This window comes from Zonotrichia leucophrys, chromosome 13, assembly GCF_028769735.1.
Source record: "Zonotrichia leucophrys gambelii isolate GWCS_2022_RI chromosome 13, RI_Zleu_2.0, whole genome shotgun sequence".
In the NCBI taxonomy this organism is placed as follows: domain Eukaryota; kingdom Metazoa; phylum Chordata; class Aves; order Passeriformes; family Passerellidae; genus Zonotrichia; species Zonotrichia leucophrys.
The window spans coordinates 14,383,990-14,403,618 of NC_088183.1; the positions used below are offsets into that span (position 1 = coordinate 14,383,990).

Here is a 19,629-nt window from a genome sequence, read left to right on the forward strand (position 1 = left end):
AATTGGAGCACCATGTAAGGCTTGACACACAGGCTCCTTGGAGTGCTGCACAGATGGGGTGAGCACAAAATAAAAGGATGTCACTATAGGACACAGAACAACTCAACACGGACTTGCTGCTCTTCCCAAGGTAAAAAAAAGAACTTTTTATTTTCTGACTCCAACATTTATAGATTTCCAAAAGTGACAGTGGATTGGAGGGTGACAGTGCCACCTCTCCAATGACACTGGACAAACCAATAGCCCATCAAATTTCTCCTCCTCCATAAAAGAATGCAGAACAATAAGTTATTTACAGAAAGTGTGGGAGAAAGTTTGTTACAAGAATATAAACATCAGAAGGCTTAGAAAATCTTAATCAGGGTGACAAAAGGGTTTGCCTGTGGCCAGCACCACCTGTCTCAGGTGGCACAAGCTCCTGCACTCTCAGGCCAAGAGCTGATCAAGAGCCCTGGCCCTGTGGTTTGGGGAGCAACCACAGAAGGGCAAAACAAAACAGCTCTGTTTACTCACCTGAGGTGAATGAATAAAGAGGTTTGGCTTGGAAAGCTGCAAGGTCCCAGAACCAGGAAACTCCTGCTTGAGTGCCCTCACAAATCACACTCAGCAGGTCTCACCAATACAGCAGGTATTTACAACAGCTTGCCTCACACCAGAAAAAAATCAATGGATTTCAGTGTACTGAGAGTACTTTCAGTTGTCCACTTGGCTTTTGGCTCTAATTAGTGTCCTTTCCAAATATACTGTTGCTATTTGTTTAAAAAACGGTAAAATACTTTTTCATATTCCGTCAATATATCTTTGCATTTAGATACAGAAAAATCAGCTTTAAGTCATTTTGGGATCAGTAATATATAAACACCCTTGATGCAGGTAAATTTTATAAGAAGAAAAAAAATCAGTGCAATTTATGAGAAGATTCTTTTAATCCAAAGAGAAAAATCCTAAACACGTGAGTAGCTATTAACTTTTCAGATTTCCTCAACACCTTCAGTATTTGAACGCACTTGGTCCAGCCCTTCTCTGTCCTCAGGATGTCCATGTCAGCAACATTAAAATGATGGCACATTTGACACCCAACAAAATCATCTGCTTCTTTGTTAGGTTGTGGTTTTTTTTCCCCACTTATATTTCCCCTCCCTTCCTTCTTTAAACAAAGTATGGCAACAATTTGATAGCCCAGCAGTGTTTTGCCCTCCTGAACCCTGGCAATGACCCAGAGGATTTGCTCTCTGCTGCTAATCACAAGTCTGGCTGTGGCCATTTCCCATGACATAGCTGAAATTCTCCAAAAGTGGCCCTCTCAGCCTCACCACCCAGCCCAGGCTGAAACCATTTAAACCATTTTCTGCCTCCTGGCTGCCATTCCCTGGCCACCTCTGGGCTTCCAGACCTGCCACCAGCAGCAGTAGCAGGTGCTCTTATCTGACACCCACTTTAAAAGGAAACCAAACTTAAATGTGAGAAATGCACCCTGCACGTAGTGAAATGGCATTTTTAAATATTTATCTCAAGCTCATAAACTCAAGGCCTGTTTCTGTTCCAGCCTGGCTGCTGTTCCAGGCTCACCATCACACATTCTCTTCAGTGGTTCATAAAAAAGGCTCCAAATTATTTTATTCCTTTCTATTAATATCAGGAACCATTTTGTCAGGAGCCATAACTCAATTTCTGATCTGTGTCCTTCTATTATGCCACAAAAATTGGGCATTGTAAGTGTTGAAGAAAATTGCAGCAAAATTACTTAGATCACTCACTCAGATTTCACCATTTCCAGTTCATTGTGTTTAACCAAAAAATTCCATCACTTTTCAAAGCAAGGCACAGCTGAACCCTTTGTGTCCCTGCTCTATACCAAGAGACTATTTAATCACTGATTTACAACTGCTGAAAAAACATCACTGCTTCAGGAACAGGAACGATCACAATGCAGTCTTTTCAGAATTTACTTATTCTGTAATGGCCTCAGACAGTTCAAGTAGTGTCTGATTTTCCCAATATTCCCATTAAAATCCAAACCCAGCGATTTTTAAATCTACAAAAGCTTTCATTCAAAAATTCCCAAGTATCTCAAGAGCTGGCTATTTATATAATATGCCAATAGTACAACAAGCTGAAGGTAAAGAGCAGAATTACTGTAACACTTTTATGGAATACATAATAGTATGCACATTGGTAATCATTTGGGCTGTTGCATTACATGCTGTTTTTATTAAACACTGCATTTCCCTGAAGAACAGTCCCGATGTCCATACTAAGAAATGGTTTCCAAGAGCAACTCAGCAGCAGCACAACATATGCAAGAGCAGGGATGGAAAAAAGTACCTACCAAGAGGGTGAGAAAAATGTATGTGTATGTGGAACAACCAGCACACAAAGATGTTTGGCGACCTACAATAAAATAAATCACCAGCTCTTAACACCACTGCTGTCTAACAGTAAACTAACCCACACAAAGTAACTTAATTCAGAATGCCATCCAATCCTCATGAATCCAAGCTGTTTAAATAATACACTTAATTCAACAACTGAAAATCCAATCAGGACACCACGTCTTGCCCACCACATTCCAAAATTCCTTGCCCTTATCAGGTAATTTTTTTGCCTTATTATTTAATAATTATTATTTTCTGGCAGGACTTTTAAAAAAGTCATTTCACACACTCAACTTCTAGTCCCTGAAGCAATGTTCTTCCATGCAGGATTTTTATTCCCTAATACAGTTTGAAATGATGAGCAGAATATCAGATTTCCAGGAGAGGAACTCTGCACACACCTGAGCGAGTTCAGTGCAAAGAGACACAGGCAGAACCACCAGGAATGCAGAATTTAAGCCTCAGCTGCTCTCCTGACTCTCTGTAACTTTATATTTCTATATATCCATATATCTGTGGTCCATAGAACACGCACTCTGCTGTGCAAAAACATAAGACAGAGCTGTATTTTTTCTTCTAATTGTCTGATTTTAGGTTTTTTTTTGTTGGGTGGGGTTTGTTGCAACAGCCAGCACAAGTTCAGAAGGACTGCATTTCTTCCCAGGGGTTTATAATGATGGCCTGTGGTGCCAGTTGTGATTTCAGGCAGTTCAGCAATGTGAGCTTGCAGGAGATGGGCAGGCCTGGGATAACTCACCCTGACCACTGCAGGACCAGGATCTGGATCAGGAATCCCCACCCAGCTCCTCTGGCCATGACTTAGCCTGGAAAAACCCAAAGTGCCACAGCAGAGCACAAAACTGCCACCAAATCCTCCTCCAGGCTGGCAGATGCCAGTTCTGCCTCCTCTCTCAGTACATGGATCACTCTCCTCTAATATTTTTACAAGTGAAATAAACACTACCAAGTTTTTCACACCTACACAAAATTCTGCAGGAAAGAGCCATAAGTCCCATAAAAATCTCTAAATGTGTTTCAGCAAGGGATGATAGTTGACAATAAGCAAAAAAACCCACATTATCCATCCTTTCATTCAAATACTCAGGTGCCTTGGGGTAATTCAAAGGAATAAGAGCACTGCACAGCAACTGGAATTTCTGCATTTTCTCATAGGAATTATAAAGTGCATAACCCTATGAAATGTTAATCAATAATGTGCTAGTCTCAATAAGCAGCATCACTACATGGTAAGGAGTGGGAGGTATGGGCTCATGAGAATTTACTGTGTAAAGTGTGTACTCAATTATTTGCAACCCTTTCAGAATGACAAAGTAGAGAATAATTTAATAATTAAGTAATTAAAGATAATCATGCTATCTGGAATTATTTAAGATGCAGGACTATGAGGTGATGTCTCTCTTTAGTCTGTGAAAATATAAAATGAGGAACCACTAAATAATATTATATGGTTCTAATCAACTCACAAACTGAATTTGTCTTTTATTACAGAAATAAAATTAAATCAGAAAAACGTTTTAAATATCTCATTTTTTCTTCAAAAATAAATCTTCCTAAAATTGAAGTACTTGTCTCATCCACATATTTAACAGTTACTTCACATATTACCTGTCCCTGGCATGGCAGTCTCCACAGCATAAATCATTCCTTTGGCCAACTAGCCAAGAACTTCAAACTAATTAATCTGCATAACACAGATGTGAGATTTTGGAATTTTTTGTTATAATATTTTGCGTACAGATGGCTGCCAGAAAAACTTTAAAAAAAATTGGTTTTTTGGGAAAAAAACCCACTACTTGAAAAAACCCTTTTGATTTACACATTTAAGTAAAAGTTTGTAATTCAGTAACTTAATTAAATGAGTCAAGTTGAGCCTTCCTGAAGACACTTTTAAGAAACCTTTCCCTTCAGTTTCACAGGGGAGTATCACCAGTATCATCATGCAAGATACAGTGTTGCATTTTCCTTAGTTTTACCACAAGTTGCAAAATCATGAAATGATTGGTTGGGCCCATTTGAATCTTCACACACAAACCCCATTTGTGGCATGGGCACAGAGCTGCAGCAGCTTAAAATATGCCTGAAATTCAGCATAACCCAGTGGACCCTCAGACATCATTTCCTTTTAACTATTTTTTAAAAATAGTTGGGATTTTTCTGTAATTTAAATGGATTGTTGATGTTGTAGAAACATTACCTTAGAGACTGTTTGGAAATAAATTCAAAAATTAAATCAAGATCATCAGATTAAGATGAGAAAGAGACCCAACCTTTTCCTGTAGCCGCAACCTGAAACTAAGTTAATAACATTTAAATTCAAAGGCCATGTTGTCAGATAATGGGAGGTAGAGCCCAGCGTGCCCTTCTGTCAGATTTTACCCCTGGACGTGAACACAGAGCAGCCAGTCCTGAAATCCCTCCTCCTGCAGGAAAACCTGGGTCCTCCATCCATGCCAAGTCCACTTTAAACAGGATCTTGGGAAGGAAAACCCCAAGGATTTCCACTATCCTCCCCCCTTTTTCCTTTTTATCCTGTTTTCAAACAGAATCTCTGTGCCTGTGTTACACAGTGATCCCAGCACAGCCACTCTGCTTTTACAGGCTGGCTCTAAGCAAAGCAGAAACCAGACACATTCACAAAAGGGATCAAGAGAATAAGTTCCTCCCACAAAAGATGCAAGAAAATAAAATTAAAAAACACTGAGCAGTAAGGCACATCCTACCTCTGAAAAGGACACCAAAGTCAATGTTAAAAGTGGATTCAAACAGCACAATTTAGGGTGGGATGCAGCTAAAATTTCCTTTCCTCAGCAGCAGTTCATCAGTTCTGGCTCCTGATGAGCCTTTCCAGGGTTGTGGGAGTTGAAAACCAACATCTCATACTCCAACATCCTGATGATGAGCACAGCCTTGCACCTCTTAGGCACAGGCTCTTCCAGCACCCACAAAAATCCTGTCTGCTACATTTAATCTTTCATTCTGAATAGAAAAAAACAAAAAAAGGAAAAACTTCACAGTCTGGTATCCCATCCACAGTACCTGCCAAACCTTCAACCAGCTGAAAGCTTCCAAGCCCTTGCATTAAATACTGCAAATAACATATTTAACCACAGAATCCTTCAGGTTGTAGGGGACCTCTGTGGTCATATGGTTCAACTTCCCACTCACAACACAGCCAGTTAAATGCTGATGAGGTTAATGTGCTCCATTCTTTCTTATATTGTATTGTATATATATTCTCATATTTCTGGCAAGAAAACCAGAAAAATCTCCTTCTACAGGAGAAAGAAACAAATGGGTTGGCTAACACAATGCTAAATATGAAAACCCTAAAAAGCAGGCACATTAGTGGGGAAAAAACTCCTGACAACCCAGTGACTGCTGATCCAAGACAAGCCACTGATTATTTCTTCAACTAATCCCCCCAACCTGTGCAGATGAAGTCAATTGTGGAAATTTACTTAAATAATAACTTAAGTGAAGTATCTAAGCACTGCATAATTTAAAAAGTGCAGTTTAAAGTTACACAGAAGGATTGTCATTGGCCATTCAGCACAGCAGCATCCCCAGCAACACACTGAATATTCACTGGGAGCTGCTAGAGCTTGTTTCTTTATGAATACTGGACATTTTCATACATTAAAATTGCTTCCCCTCAGTTTTTAACTGTGTTAATCTTTCAGGTCACTGTACATAAGGGAGAGGCCAGGCTGAAAGCCCAGAGTGCAGCTCACTCTGGAATTTTTGCTGCCAGTCTGACACTCAAACACTGGGGCACACACACAGAAATGCCTCAGAAAGTCTCTGCTAACTCAATTCCCTCCTCATTTTCAGGGCAAGGCTACAGAGTCAAACCAGAGTGACAAATCCTCACTTTTCCATATTCCATGGCATGTTTAATGTGCCCTAAAGGAAGAGGGGAATCCTTCCCCCTTTTCATTTCATTCTTTAGAATGCAAGGACTCTCTCCCATGAATTTACAGAGGTGGAAAAAACAGACTGGTAATAAAGAAGTCTCAACTTTTAAAGGTATAGCATTTACACTTTCCATAAAGCTGTATTTATTTACAAACCTTAAGTACAAAGTGAAAAACAGCCTAGCTGATATTTTTGCCAAGTCTGACACCCGACACATGGCCTGTTGCAAGCCACAGCTATCCACAGGCCAGCCCAGCAACTGGCCCTTTGTTCATGTGCTTATTTAAACACAATGAAATGGGTTTACCTCATTAAAGAGGAGTTGGAATAAGCTCCAGCTGCATGAGAGTGAGGTGGTCCTCATTTTTAAAAACCAGCAATGCCATTTGGGAAAAATAGAGTAACAAGCAGAGAAGGAAAATAATTCCCTTCAAGCAATTGAAATGCCAGTTTTGAAGATAAAATAGTGCAAAACCCGAGGCCAGTAAAAAGGAAACACTGTTTTCCTTTGAAGTTCACCACCAACTGGGGCAAGTGGCATGTTGCATTCCCCAGGCTTATGGGAAATTTGTTTTCTGTCCTGTCAGGAAAAAAATAACCATGGTCCCTCTGGAGCCTGCAATTAGTGATGCATGTAAATTACACTTTATCAAAATACACCACCAATGTTGCCTTGGGAGCCCAAAGTGAGCAGCCCACCTGAGCAATGTGAGCTCCCGTCAGAGGCAGGGACACTCTGGAGCACAGCTGGGCATTTCCCATCCCATGGCAAACACCAGAACAGCCCCACTGAGATCCCTGGCTCACACTGGGGTGTGCCATGGTGTCCTCCCCACACACCCAGCAAAGGACACGGATTTGGGGTTTTATTGCAGTGGCAGGCACTGTCCCAGGGTGGAGTTTGCAGTGCAGCCCTTCCTACAGCAGGAGCCCAGGAAGGGAAGGTGCTTAAGCGAAAAACCTCCTGCAGACCAGCAGGTTCTGGGATCAAATAACACCAAGGCACTGCAAAGGCTGCCACTTCTGCAGAAAAGGTCCTAGTGAAAAACCCAGCACAACAACCATCAGCTCTGCTCCCAGTGAGGGATTCTAAGGTATGGGGTTAATCAAGGAGTTACTGGGAGAAAGTAGAGCAGGGTAGTACAAACTCAAGGTGAAAAAGCAAAAATTCCATCCAGTGCTTCTGAAGATACAGTCACTTTGTGCATATGCTTGTAAAGAAATCAGTTTGGGGCTCAGAGACTGAATGTCCCAATGCACTCAGCAGCCCTCTTCAGTCCCAGACAGGACAGTGAGGCAGGGCTGACTGATTTTTCATCTGATTCTGATGATTATCAGAACTTACAGGCAGGTCTGTTCCTGTGGCTGTGTGGTAGGACACAGGATTATTCTCCCAACAAAAGGAACTAACTGTACAAGCACAATATTTGGTTTCATATCAGATGCTTTTCTTGTCAGCATTTTTCCCCTCACAGTTCACTGAGCACTGATGTTGTACCATGCATGGAAACCATTCAAAACATTAAACTTAACATTCCTTCGTAGATCAATGGGAATGGGCTAAATTTATATCAGCTGTTTCCTGAGGAAAACATTGCATAGATGTCTTTAGCAACAGCCCATCAGGGAGTTTAACAGAGCAAAGCAAAAGGCAGGTACTTAATTTCAAATATGCTTCAGTCCATTTTCTCACTAGTATTTGCATTTTCATTGTAGAAAATCTCAACATTCAACAGTGGCAATTAGGGTATATTTGAATAATCTCACCAAGTTCCAAAGTATTGTATAAGGGAAACATTAAAAATCAGCTCATGAACTTTGTATAACACATGGTGCTGTGACCTTTTGTTTTCAGTGTGTTACACTGAGTGAAGAAATAAAAGCAGCTCAAAGGCCCACCTTGTACAACATCCTTAGTCATGAGAGCAAGATGATGATAAACAACCCTCGCCAATTTACTCTCATAGCCCTGTAACATTTAATGACTTGCATGGGTTATTTTAATTTTGTTTCATGAATATTTTCTGCCCCTGTAAGTTTTACAGTGCAGTCTGCTCTGGGGACGTGGGGCTGTGTCAGGCTCCAGATGAAATCCCCTGGTTCACTCCTGACCCTTCTCACAGGCACACACAGCCCCAGGCTACAATCCCAACGCTCTCCCAACTGCAGGCACTGGAATCAAAATGAAATCCTGGAGCATTTATGACTGTATTTCAAAAGCAAACCCAGTGCATTTAAAAGTAATAGCAGCTTTCATTTTCAGGACCTTTAAGTGTCTGAAATACTTTAAACAGGCATGGCCTGTTACCCCTGTGAAACACATGGAAAAGCTCCAGAAAGCCTCACTTAAGCTTCCCCTTGTACACACTGCAGATTTCAAGAAGAAAATCAAATGATAATTAAAACAAGGATGTATTTGGCCTTGCATCATTTTATCCACCAAAGCCTTAACTCATGGGGCACTCTGACTGGGCAATAAATCTCTGTAGGTAAATCAGGGTTCTGCTGCCATGGAACAACCAGGAGAGCTGAAGCCAGAAAACTGCTGATGGGAAATGGCCTTTTCTTTTTAAAGACGCTGATGAAAATCAAGATTTCCCATGCAGCACTTGTAATTTAACACTCATTAGTATCTCTGCACCAGTGATCATGCCCCCTACTTCCACTATCCACACACACCAAAAGAAATTCTCATTATCTGCAACATATTTCCAAAGTATTTGAAAGGACTTTTACAAGAGGATAAATGTAAACTCCTCTTTGGCCTCAGGATGACAGTCTATTATGGAAAGCAGCAGAAATATTTACATTATCATTATGATATTTTTCCTGTTGCGTAGATGAGATGTCTGCACTTCAGGTCATCAGTTCAATCTGTTCCTACATTTGCTTTGTGTGAGGAAACTGCCTCAGTGTGAAAATAATGCCAAATGCATTCTAATCTCTGTTCACCAGAAGGAAAAGACAATCATATTCACCCTGCATTGTCTCCTAGTTGCAGTAATGACAATTTACAAGTGAATTTCCCACTGCTCATTCTAACCATGGACCAGCCTCCAGCAGCTCTGAAGCACTGAACACTCAGGAAAAGACTTTTCAGCTTTTTCAGGCTGAAGGGGAAAGGCAAAAAAAATTCACATAACAACTAATTGATTCAAAGGAAATTTTCAAACAAGAAAAGCAATATCCATACAGCAATATGGATAGTATACATAACATACTATATAATATATATAGTATATATATATAATAGTATATTATATATGCACTCTATATATAGTATATATAATATAACATACTGAGTGCAAGTACACCGTGATGTGCTGACATTTGCTGACTAGCTCTAATGGCAAGGCCAAAAAAAGCCACATGAACAAAGCAAATGCAGTAAATCTGAGCCAGACAAACTTAGAGCTGCACAGACTACCAGGGTTATCCAGTTTCCGGAAAAGAAACTGCCTATAAACCATCAGGTCAGAATCCCCCAGTAATAATATACCTGTGATACAACCTAATTCATCTCCAGCTGCAAACCCACAGCCACTCAATCCTCTGTCAGGCTCCAAAGCAGCCCCTGAGTGCCACAGACAAACCCACCCTGCAGGGGCCACCAACCCTGCCACCACCACAAATCAACCCCAGGAACCAGAACCCAGCACTGCAGGACCTACAGAACTTGACTGCTGCTCACAGAAGCAAAAAAAAAACAAAAATAAAAGCCCAAATTCTGAAGCCTAATCTAAAGCAGCAAGCCAATAATGCCCACCCACAACTGCTGTGTTTTGAGACATAACAGCTCAGTCATGTGGAAGCCCTGGTAACCAGAAGCTGTCACTGTTTTTCCCCCATTTAAACTCATCACTCTGAAGACAGGAGCTGGAGGCAGTTAATAAGGACACATTTCAGAGCTGGCAGAGCACACAGAGCCACCCCCAGAACCCTCAGCATGTGCAGCTCTCAGTCAGGGGCTGACTGACCATGGAGCCCCATCCAGCTGCCCTTGCTGGGGCTCACTCAAACCACAGCAGATCCTGCACAAGTTCACAAAAGCCTGATTTTGCTAAGCACCTCCAGGATGTTCTCAAAAAGAATGAACTCTGATGGGAATTGATGTCTAATTGTGAGCACACACTGAATTTTTCAGTATTCCTTGTTTGATACTAAGAATAAAGTAAATTTTAAGCAGCATCAGAAACTACTTACAAGGGCTCTGTTTATGCATAATCATGGTCTGTACTTAGTGAGCTCACAAGGCTGCTCTTGGTATGAGCATTTTGCTATTCAGGATTGCTTTGAGAAACCGATTACAGTATTTTTAATGTTTTATCTCCAAGCCCTGTGATTTGAAACTTGAATGTAGCTGAGAGTGCTTTAAAAACCCCAACATTCAGGAAAATGGACACCCAGCAGCATAGCTAAGGCTACCAAATAATTATCAAATAATTAAATGGCAAATTGATCCCACTAATTCGGAGCCTCCTGATTTCTTGAGCTCAATATCAATGAAAAGATGTCACCCTTCAAAATTTATTCTCCTAGCACTGTAACATTTAATGCAAAGGAAATATCAGCAAAGGAAAAAACACTGGAAATGCAAGGAAGGAGTTACCCAGCTATCAGAGTAAAACAACTTATTTCCAAAGCAGACTTATGCTTAATCTGCATGTGTGGCATTTCTTCTGGAAATGTATAATCCTTTGCCACAAACTCCCTTAAATAGCTTTGTAATAAGATGACCTGATCACAAGTTGGCAATAGGAGCCTCCTTAGAAGGGAGACGCCACTAAAACCCAGCAGCAATTTTCACAAAAACACCCTTTCCTCCCCAGTGGTGCCTGTTTCCCTTAAGAGGGGAAACAAGACATCTGCACACTATCATTTCAAAGAACCAATTTCACACAGGGGATAAATAGCAGCCCTGAGGAAGAAAGCCTTCTGGCTTTCAACATGTTTTCCCTTGTTTTCTACTCTCAAAATAATAGTAACTTTAGAATATTTTATATTTTTAATTATTTTTCTGCACTAATTTAGACAGAAGAAGATCATTAGACTCTTCAAATAAAATTGGGGTGTACTTGTATTAAAAAAAAAAATTAAATACATTATTTCCAAGCAGAGCCCAAAAGAAGATGTACAATGACTTCAGCTTGATAAATGGTGTAAATGTCATCCAGCTATCTGCAGCACAAGCCCCTGACCTAATGCACATCTTTCCCAAGCCAGAATTGCACCCCAGAGACCAGCAAACACTTACTGTAATTATTTACTGTCTTCTGAAAGGAGCTGCTGTGATCTATACACAGTAAAACTACAATTATTGGATGTGAATGAAACCACAAAAACACCCTGTTACAAATCCATGCTCTTTTGTCATGGCAACACCCTAACTCAAACCCCTGCAACAATTGAATTGTCAGGATCCTGCTTTAATGGGAAATGATAATGGAGCAATCTGGGAGAGCTTCTCTCTAGAAAGAGAACAAACAGAGGAATAAAGAGGACACTAAGAAAATGTATGATCTGGTTGCTTTTCCAAGCACAGCTTCTAATGACACCCACAAGATGAAAGAGTTTGAGCAGGAGCTGTGGTTTGGGGCTCTGAGCGGGCTGAGCATGGGGCTGCACAGGAGGGGTCACCAGTGACACTTCCCAGAGAGCTTCCAGCAGCAAATCCTGGAAAAATCAGCCATGTGCAACAAACCCCTGGCTGCAATAAACACCTGAGCTGCACAGGAGCCAGAGGAAAGCAAACACTGGGAAAATGTGACACACACTGCACTCACCCAGTGCCAGGCAGGAGGCACAGACTCATCTGGGCACTGCAGCACAGCAGTGTCCTCAGGGAAGGTGACAACACCTTCATATTTACATGGTATTTACAGCTTCTTAACTAGAGCAATAACTAAACAGATCCAGCTGCTCCCACCAGGAATCATTCAGGGAAAGTACATACACAAAATCAAATACACATACTGCACACATAAGGAAGTGAACAAGTCAAGGAAAGAGATGGCAAATAGCAATTTCTGAAAATAAAACACTGCTCTGCCGTGATTCACTGTCAGTAAAGTTAATATCCCCCTGTGGCAGACACTGGTCAGGCCTCTCTCCCTGCTCTGATCTCACCCCTCAAGCCTCTCATTTGATTTTCTGTCCCTGCCCAGCTGAGAAGAGCAGTGACAGAGCAGCGTTGGGCAGCAGTGTCCCACCAGGGTCAGCCCAGCACACAGCCTCACCATTCTGGGACTCTGCTAAAACCAAATATTGCCTCTCTTTAAGGCTACTCACAGAATTTGTGTTGTGTGCTGCAAGTACCTACTCACTATTTTATCCATCTATCAATCAACTTTCAAAATATTCCACTAGAGGAGAAATAAGCATCCCACTGATCCAGCTCTGACAAATCTCACAGTGCTGCAAATACTGACACCATGTTAACAGCAAGAAATTCATTACTGAATGGCTGCTCCTGATACTGAGAGAAAACGCCATTTCATTAAAACAAATAACTTGTTTTATAATGTTTCCATGCTACTTAAGCCTACTTTAGAAATAACTGTAAATGAAGATGATAAAACATTGGGACAATATGATAAAACAATATGAAAAAACATTTAGAAATATGATAAAACAATATGATAAAACACTTAGAAATAACTGTAAATGAATATGATTAAACACTGGGACACCACAACTAGAAAATTTAAACACAAAGGTATTGGGCACACAGTCATGGACCCAAAATGTCCCAGCTCAGGATCACAGGGCTCTGCTTCCAAACTAAAACACTCATTTTTGGAATAAAATCTAGGTTCTGATAGTACTCAAAAAGTAAGTAAATTAATTTCAGAGTCTAATGGATGCTTCCATTATCCTGATATTTTGGTGTCAGATTTCAGTATCGAAGTTTCCAGAGCCTGGTTCGCCCAGTCAAGAGACAGCTAAGGCAGTTCATTAAAAGTAAATAGACCCAACAAATGGTCCATGGCTATAAATTTGGAAGAGGCAATAATTCTCACTGCAAGACTTGAGTTTAGAGCCCTTCTAAGAGGTTTTTTTCACACACACAAAGGAGCTTTCCCATGACTACTTAGCAGCTAGCCTGAGGTATAGAGGCTTCAACAATGAAACAAATATATTCTTACATGACAGGGTGTTTGTGGGAAAACGAGCTTGTTCCCCCCTTTTGTTTCCAAAGATAAATAAGTATCTCATGGACCCCTAGAATACTTGTTTTTTAGTGAAAAGCAGATGCACTACAGTCATTTTACACACAAGCTTTGCACACAAAGGAAACAGGATTCCAGCAGACACAAATCTTTGCTTACAACCTTTACAGATAAATTTCACAAGTTGTCTTGGATATAAGAAAATAATTGACTTAGAATCAAAACCTAGTTTCATAGCTGTTAAATTACACGTTTCATTTTATTATACTTTTTCTGTGCATTTCATCACCTGTATTAAAAATACCTGTTCCTTTATGGATAGATATTAGTAAGTATCTGAAACTATTAAAATTATCTTTCATGCTTTTATTTCTCAATTCATTAAAAATGTCTTTTCCTTGATTCATTTTTCTCATTAAAAGTGCCTGCTTTTTGAATTATTAGATAATTATCCCAGATAAAACAGTTGAGAAGCTTTAAAACCTAGGCAATGAAGGCAACAGAGCAATGAGAAACATTTCCACCAGAGAATCCAATCAAGGGCTCACTCACCATCCAACTTAAACTTAAAACCCTTATCTAAACCAAAGCAAACAAAATCCATGAGTCTCAAAGCCACTCTTTCTAGAAGAAAAGGCTCAAAGCCTTATGAGAAACTCACTTTGTGGGACGCCTCACATTCCATTTTAGGTTTATTTCACTATATATATTCCTGCTGGTAATACCAACCAGATGTGACAACGAAGCCCAACCAGCCCTGTAAAAGATTCAAGGATATCCTGAAGCTTAGCATTTAGGAGAGGCTCAGAGAAAAAAGCCAAAGGTACCTGGAGTTGAAGTGAGGGCTGAGGTTATAATCTGGGAAATATTCTGAATTCCATTTCAGTGGTTATCAGAAAGGGGGTTGCTGTGGGAATGCACTGAGCATGACCTGGTGACACACACGGGGACATCGGGGACAGCAGCACTGCTGTCCCAAGCCATGGGCACATGGAGAACCCCCAGGTTTGTCCTGCAGCTTTTCAAGAACATCACTGACATGAAACCAGGTCCTGCATTCTGACTGCCAGCAGGGCTGAAGAGACGCTGCTGATACCAACCAACAGAAACAAAGCTGGTGCCTCCAGTAAAGCCCCAGGTTTCAGCCTGGCTGGCAGAACACACAGAAAAGACCTCAGCTGCTTTTTCAGCCTTTAACTACTCCTGAAACATCAACAGGTCCTCCCTGAAACCCCCCAGCACAAAAAATTCCTGCATGTTCAAGCAGCTCCATCACTCCATCTCCACCAAATTTTAGCCATGATAATAAATATGCTCCATTTTCACACTCTCACTAAATTTAGAATGTCATCATTCTATTTAGCTTTATCTTAGGAAAGTCTAGTTCCTACCTTCATTAACAAAGCCATGGGCTGTTACATTCACTGCATGCCTGCTGGAGAGGGCAGCTTCAGAATCACAGAATTCAGCTCTCTTTCCTCCATGGACAAGACTAGGAGCTCTTCAATCCAATGAATGAACCCAAATCTTACAATCTGGACATACTGCACTGAAATATTTAGTACTTGAAAATTTTGCATTGTTTGAGCTGTAGCAAGCTTACAAAATTAAAATACTTGAGTTGTGGACTTCCTATTTTATGAGGATAATAATTACTGAGAAGAAAATAACAGAGTAATGTCTGAGTAACTCAGAGTCAAGAGCTGGAAAATGTGGCAGCAGAAGTACTATACTATACCGTGGAAAATTAAAATTAAGACCAGCCTTATCTATACTTTTTAATGTTCATTTAAATTCACTGCTCGTAAATTCCACAGAATCTACCTCACCCCTGCATCAGCCTGTCCTATAGATTTTTGTTTCACTGCTTTTATGCCCTTTCATCACTTTCTCAGCTCTGCTTTTTTCTGGAGAGGCCGGGTGAGAGCAGCTGCAGGGAGGAATGCAGCAGCACTGCCCCTGCACTCAGGCAGTGAGAGCAGAGGGGCACTGCTGCATTCACACAAGGCACAGCAGAAATGAGAAAAAACAGCTCTGAATCTACCAGCAGTGGGACCAAGACAGCAACATGAAACAATAGAGAGAAACCATATATATATGCGTGGGTGTATTTTTATAAATTCTAGTAGGAAGCAAATTTTTCATTCTTCTCCCATGACGGAAAAACACGCAACCAAACTACCCTTGGAACTGTAACAGTTCACTTGAGCTAAGATTTATTTGCTTATAATACACACTGTATTTATATAACACTTGTATCTTCAAAAGAAAAAGCGAGTTTCTTCTGACAAACAGAGTTAAAGTGATCTATCTAATGCAGTGCTCAACAGTAAGCAAGACTGAAAGGATGTCAGTGAATAAAGACAAATGTTCCAACAGCACCCGTTGGGAGGCATTACAGAACACAGCTTTCAGATTAATCACTCCATTCTATGGAACTTTATTACAATCTTTATATTCTAAAAGCAAAATTATTGCCCTTGCTGTTAAGGGCTATAATGCATCATGATTACATGACCTACTGAAAAACACACTGTGGTACTGAACAGCCTCAGCTACTCTGGCTTCAGTTCTTTGTGCAAGGACAGATGCACACGAGTTATCAACACACACAGCATTCCACTGAAACCACAAATTACCAGAGAGCTCCTCTCCTCACATCCAGGTACAACGAGACCACTCTCAGAGCAATTTCCAACACGTTAAACTGGAATTTGTAGAGATCCAGGTAAACTCTGTGAAAGCTTTTCTCTGGAAAGCATCATCTTGTCCTTAGACAACCAACCCACGTCAAGCAACTCTTCTAACAAATAAATACAACTGGCACCTTCCAGAGACCAGATTATGCTATCTGCAACCATGTCACAGCTCACACTTTGTACTCAAGCAGAGTTTCAAGATGTAAAATTTAAAAACCATGCAAAGAACATTAGGAAATGGAACCAAATTGTTCAGCTCAAGAAAATCCATTCAGCAGATATATCCTAGTGAATTCAAAAGCCATGACAAAGCTTGCAAAACAAGTCCAACAAAGATTTTTCCAAGCAGATTTTAAGACTAAAACACATCTATAGCTTATATTTTTTAATATATTTTTTATATCTGCAGAATAATGGCAGTGACTTGTACAGTTTTTCATGAGCAAGTTTCGACAACACCAGAAGTTCATTAGAGAATTTCTCGAAAATGTTAATATCACTTGTTGCACAGCACTTTTCAGCTTGCCTCTTATTAACACAAACCAAGAACCTACTTCTTTAAAGTCATCTGATTCCAAAATTAATCTGCATTATCACCATGGGGTTTGTATTTCCACGGGAAGAGAAATTTACTGTCTAAATGGTTTGGTTGCACATAGATGCAATAAAACAATTATAAAATCCCCACATGAATGGACATGAATTTTTTCAGCCACCCACTAATAACTTCACAATTTCACTGACCAAATCACAAGTCTTAGGATCTGATTTTCCATAAACAAGCTCAAGCATTAAAAGATCAGTTTTACCAAATTTCAAAAAGCCAGTGTGGATCATGAGTTTAACTTTGGCAGGATCCAGAAAATTATTTCAAACAGTTTTTGACTACTCCTTTTTTGATAGGAACTACACAGGCACCTGCTCATCCATTTTATTTTTATACACTTAAAAAATAGATTTATTTGGAAAATCATCCAGTTATTGTTCTAACACCACCCTCTCCCTCCTCCTACCAAAAACAAATAATGCCAAGTTCATTATATCCTTCTCTTGCTATTGAAGTGAACTTTGATGCCATCAAAACATTTTATAACACAGGTTTTATATTTCAAAGAAAAAATTATTTGCTTCTCCGTAATTTCTTCTCCTCCTGCCTGACAAGGCATCAGCCATAACTTTGCTGGTCTATCTGGCAAAGCCTGACTCACTTGGAAAGATAATTTTCCAAACGAAAGAATTTGTAGCCACCTCCATTATTTTAAAATGAGTATAAGCACTTATTTTTAAAATAAAATAAGTATATGCACTTTGTGGACATGTAGTCTGAACCAGATATGCGAACCTGACACTTTCTATGGTTTCTGTAACTTTATAGAGAGAATTCAAAATAAGTCACCTTGACGTCATCCTGGTGAATGGATGAAGAACACAAAAATTCTGTGGTTTCTCTTCCCTCTGATATTTATGCTCTACCAAATTACAATTACACACAAGCAAACATAACACATCCCCTAAAAATCCCTTACTAAATGGCAGTTTAATATCACAGAAATTAAACCTCTCGCCGCAGTCAAAACACAAACATGTGAATCTGCACAATAAGGAACAGAAAATAGAAACACACCACAGGAAAGTAAATCAGGTTATACTTACAGCCTAGTTAACTTCTGTGTGTTCTGGAAAAGCAGCTCAGGAAGAACTTGCAATTTATTCTTGTTCAGACGCCTAAAGAGTTATAATCAGAATAAAAAAAAAAAGATTAGATTATCTTCCAATTGAAGAAGTTTATTCTATTATGCATAAATACATGAAGCTCCCATTGCATTAAACCTCATGTTATGAATTTGCCATTGGATTCCTTGAGCATTTTATTCATACAGAAGCCAAACTGTGTCACTTGTAGAGTGCCTGCCCACGTGCACGAGGTGGGGAGTCAAGGACAGGCAGCACAAAGTTTTAATATGGATGAGTAAAAAACATAACTTTTAAATTTTCCTCTGGATGCCTACTGAGAATCATACACTGCTTCAGGAACGGCTACTGGCAGGAATCTGGATTTTCATTCTTCTTCAATAAATGTAAGCACAGTAAATTCAGTAACTTGACCAACCAAGATTATTCCCAGATTAGCTATTATTTCTGTAGTATACATAATTGCTTTTTAAAAAGAATTTTCTTGAAACTTCACTTGGAAAACCTGAGCACTGTTGTAGAAAATATGAACATATGGGTAACCAGATGACTACATGGTGATTTGAAATAGAATATTAATCCTGAAGATTCTTCCAGGAACATTTTAGAGAACAGATTAGTGTTTATACATTAGTCCCTTTTACTCACTCACTACACAAGTTTTTACTCTGGTGACAACTTGCCAGCTTTTAGCAAACAACCATCCCAAGCTATTCCAGCCCTGTAACTATAAAAAGCATGAGCCTCCTCTCCATAAAATGTGTGACAGCCCTGCAAAATCTGCAAGAACTTCTGCTTCAAGACACAATCCTGTTTTTCATTCTTTTTTAATGAACACACTCACCTGCTCTCACAGTCCTAATGAATGCAATTTGCATAAGGAGTTCACCTGAGCTAATTACAAACAATCTCCACTGCATAAAGGAGCAGATGAGTTGTTCTCTAAATTCATATATGAGCCTTATGCCCCCTTTGTTCCCAATCCACCTTCCAGGTTAACTTTGATAGCAGATCCATTTCTGCTGAAGTTTTGATCTCCAAAGACTCCTGGAACTTTTATAAACCCTCTGCTGCTTAGCACCCCATATCTGCTTTCCACTTCTCTTGCATGCTGAGTAATCTCACTATCAGAATTCAGGAATTTTTGGAATTGAAAGGCTTTCCTGAGATCAAACCAACATTGTGGGGTTTCATATGGCAGAGTTTTCACATGGCCACCATATGAACGTGCCTTGTGAGACCAAGGGGTGATGGAGGAGAGGGGAATTTCAACTTCTCTTTCTGACACCTAGAACAGATCAAAGGCTGCATCTGCAGGCTCACAGAGCCTGAGCACTGTGCATTACACACACCACATGAGAACCAGTATTTGGATCAGCTGAAGTTACTTCCTGCAGCTTCTACCAAATACTCAATGACATTTTTGAGATAAATGGACAAAACAGCAAATAAACCTCTAAAGAATATGAGAGATGCTAGTTTTGCATCTGAGAAAATACATGGGAAGATTTGAAACTGGTTTCCCTTACACCCACGTGACATTTCACAATTTTATACCTAAGTAAACAATCTTGTTTAATTCAAGGTTGATGGCAATGTGCTACTTAGCCCTCATCAGAGTCATTGCCTTGGTTAATCACGTTTATCTTTTAGAATAACAGGATGAAATATAACAAAAAAAATACTTATTCAGGGCTTAGCACTCCTCATCCATCCTCCTTCACCAAGGCCACCAGTAGTCATTGAGAAACACTGAAC

The 19,629-nt window shown here is 40.0% G+C and overlaps 1 protein-coding gene across 2 annotated transcripts in view; it reads right to left on the minus strand.

Annotated features, from left to right (window-relative positions):
- Positions 1–19,629, minus strand: part of SLIT3 (slit guidance ligand 3) — a 482,576-nt gene that overhangs the window by 419,227 nt on the left and 43,720 nt on the right. For both annotated transcript variants that reach the window (XM_064724717.1, XM_064724718.1), the window contains one exon: positions 17,833–17,904. In XM_064724717.1, coding sequence (XP_064580787.1) covers positions 17,833–17,904 — 72 coding nt within the window. The remainder of the gene's footprint in view (positions 1–17,832; positions 17,905–19,629) is intronic.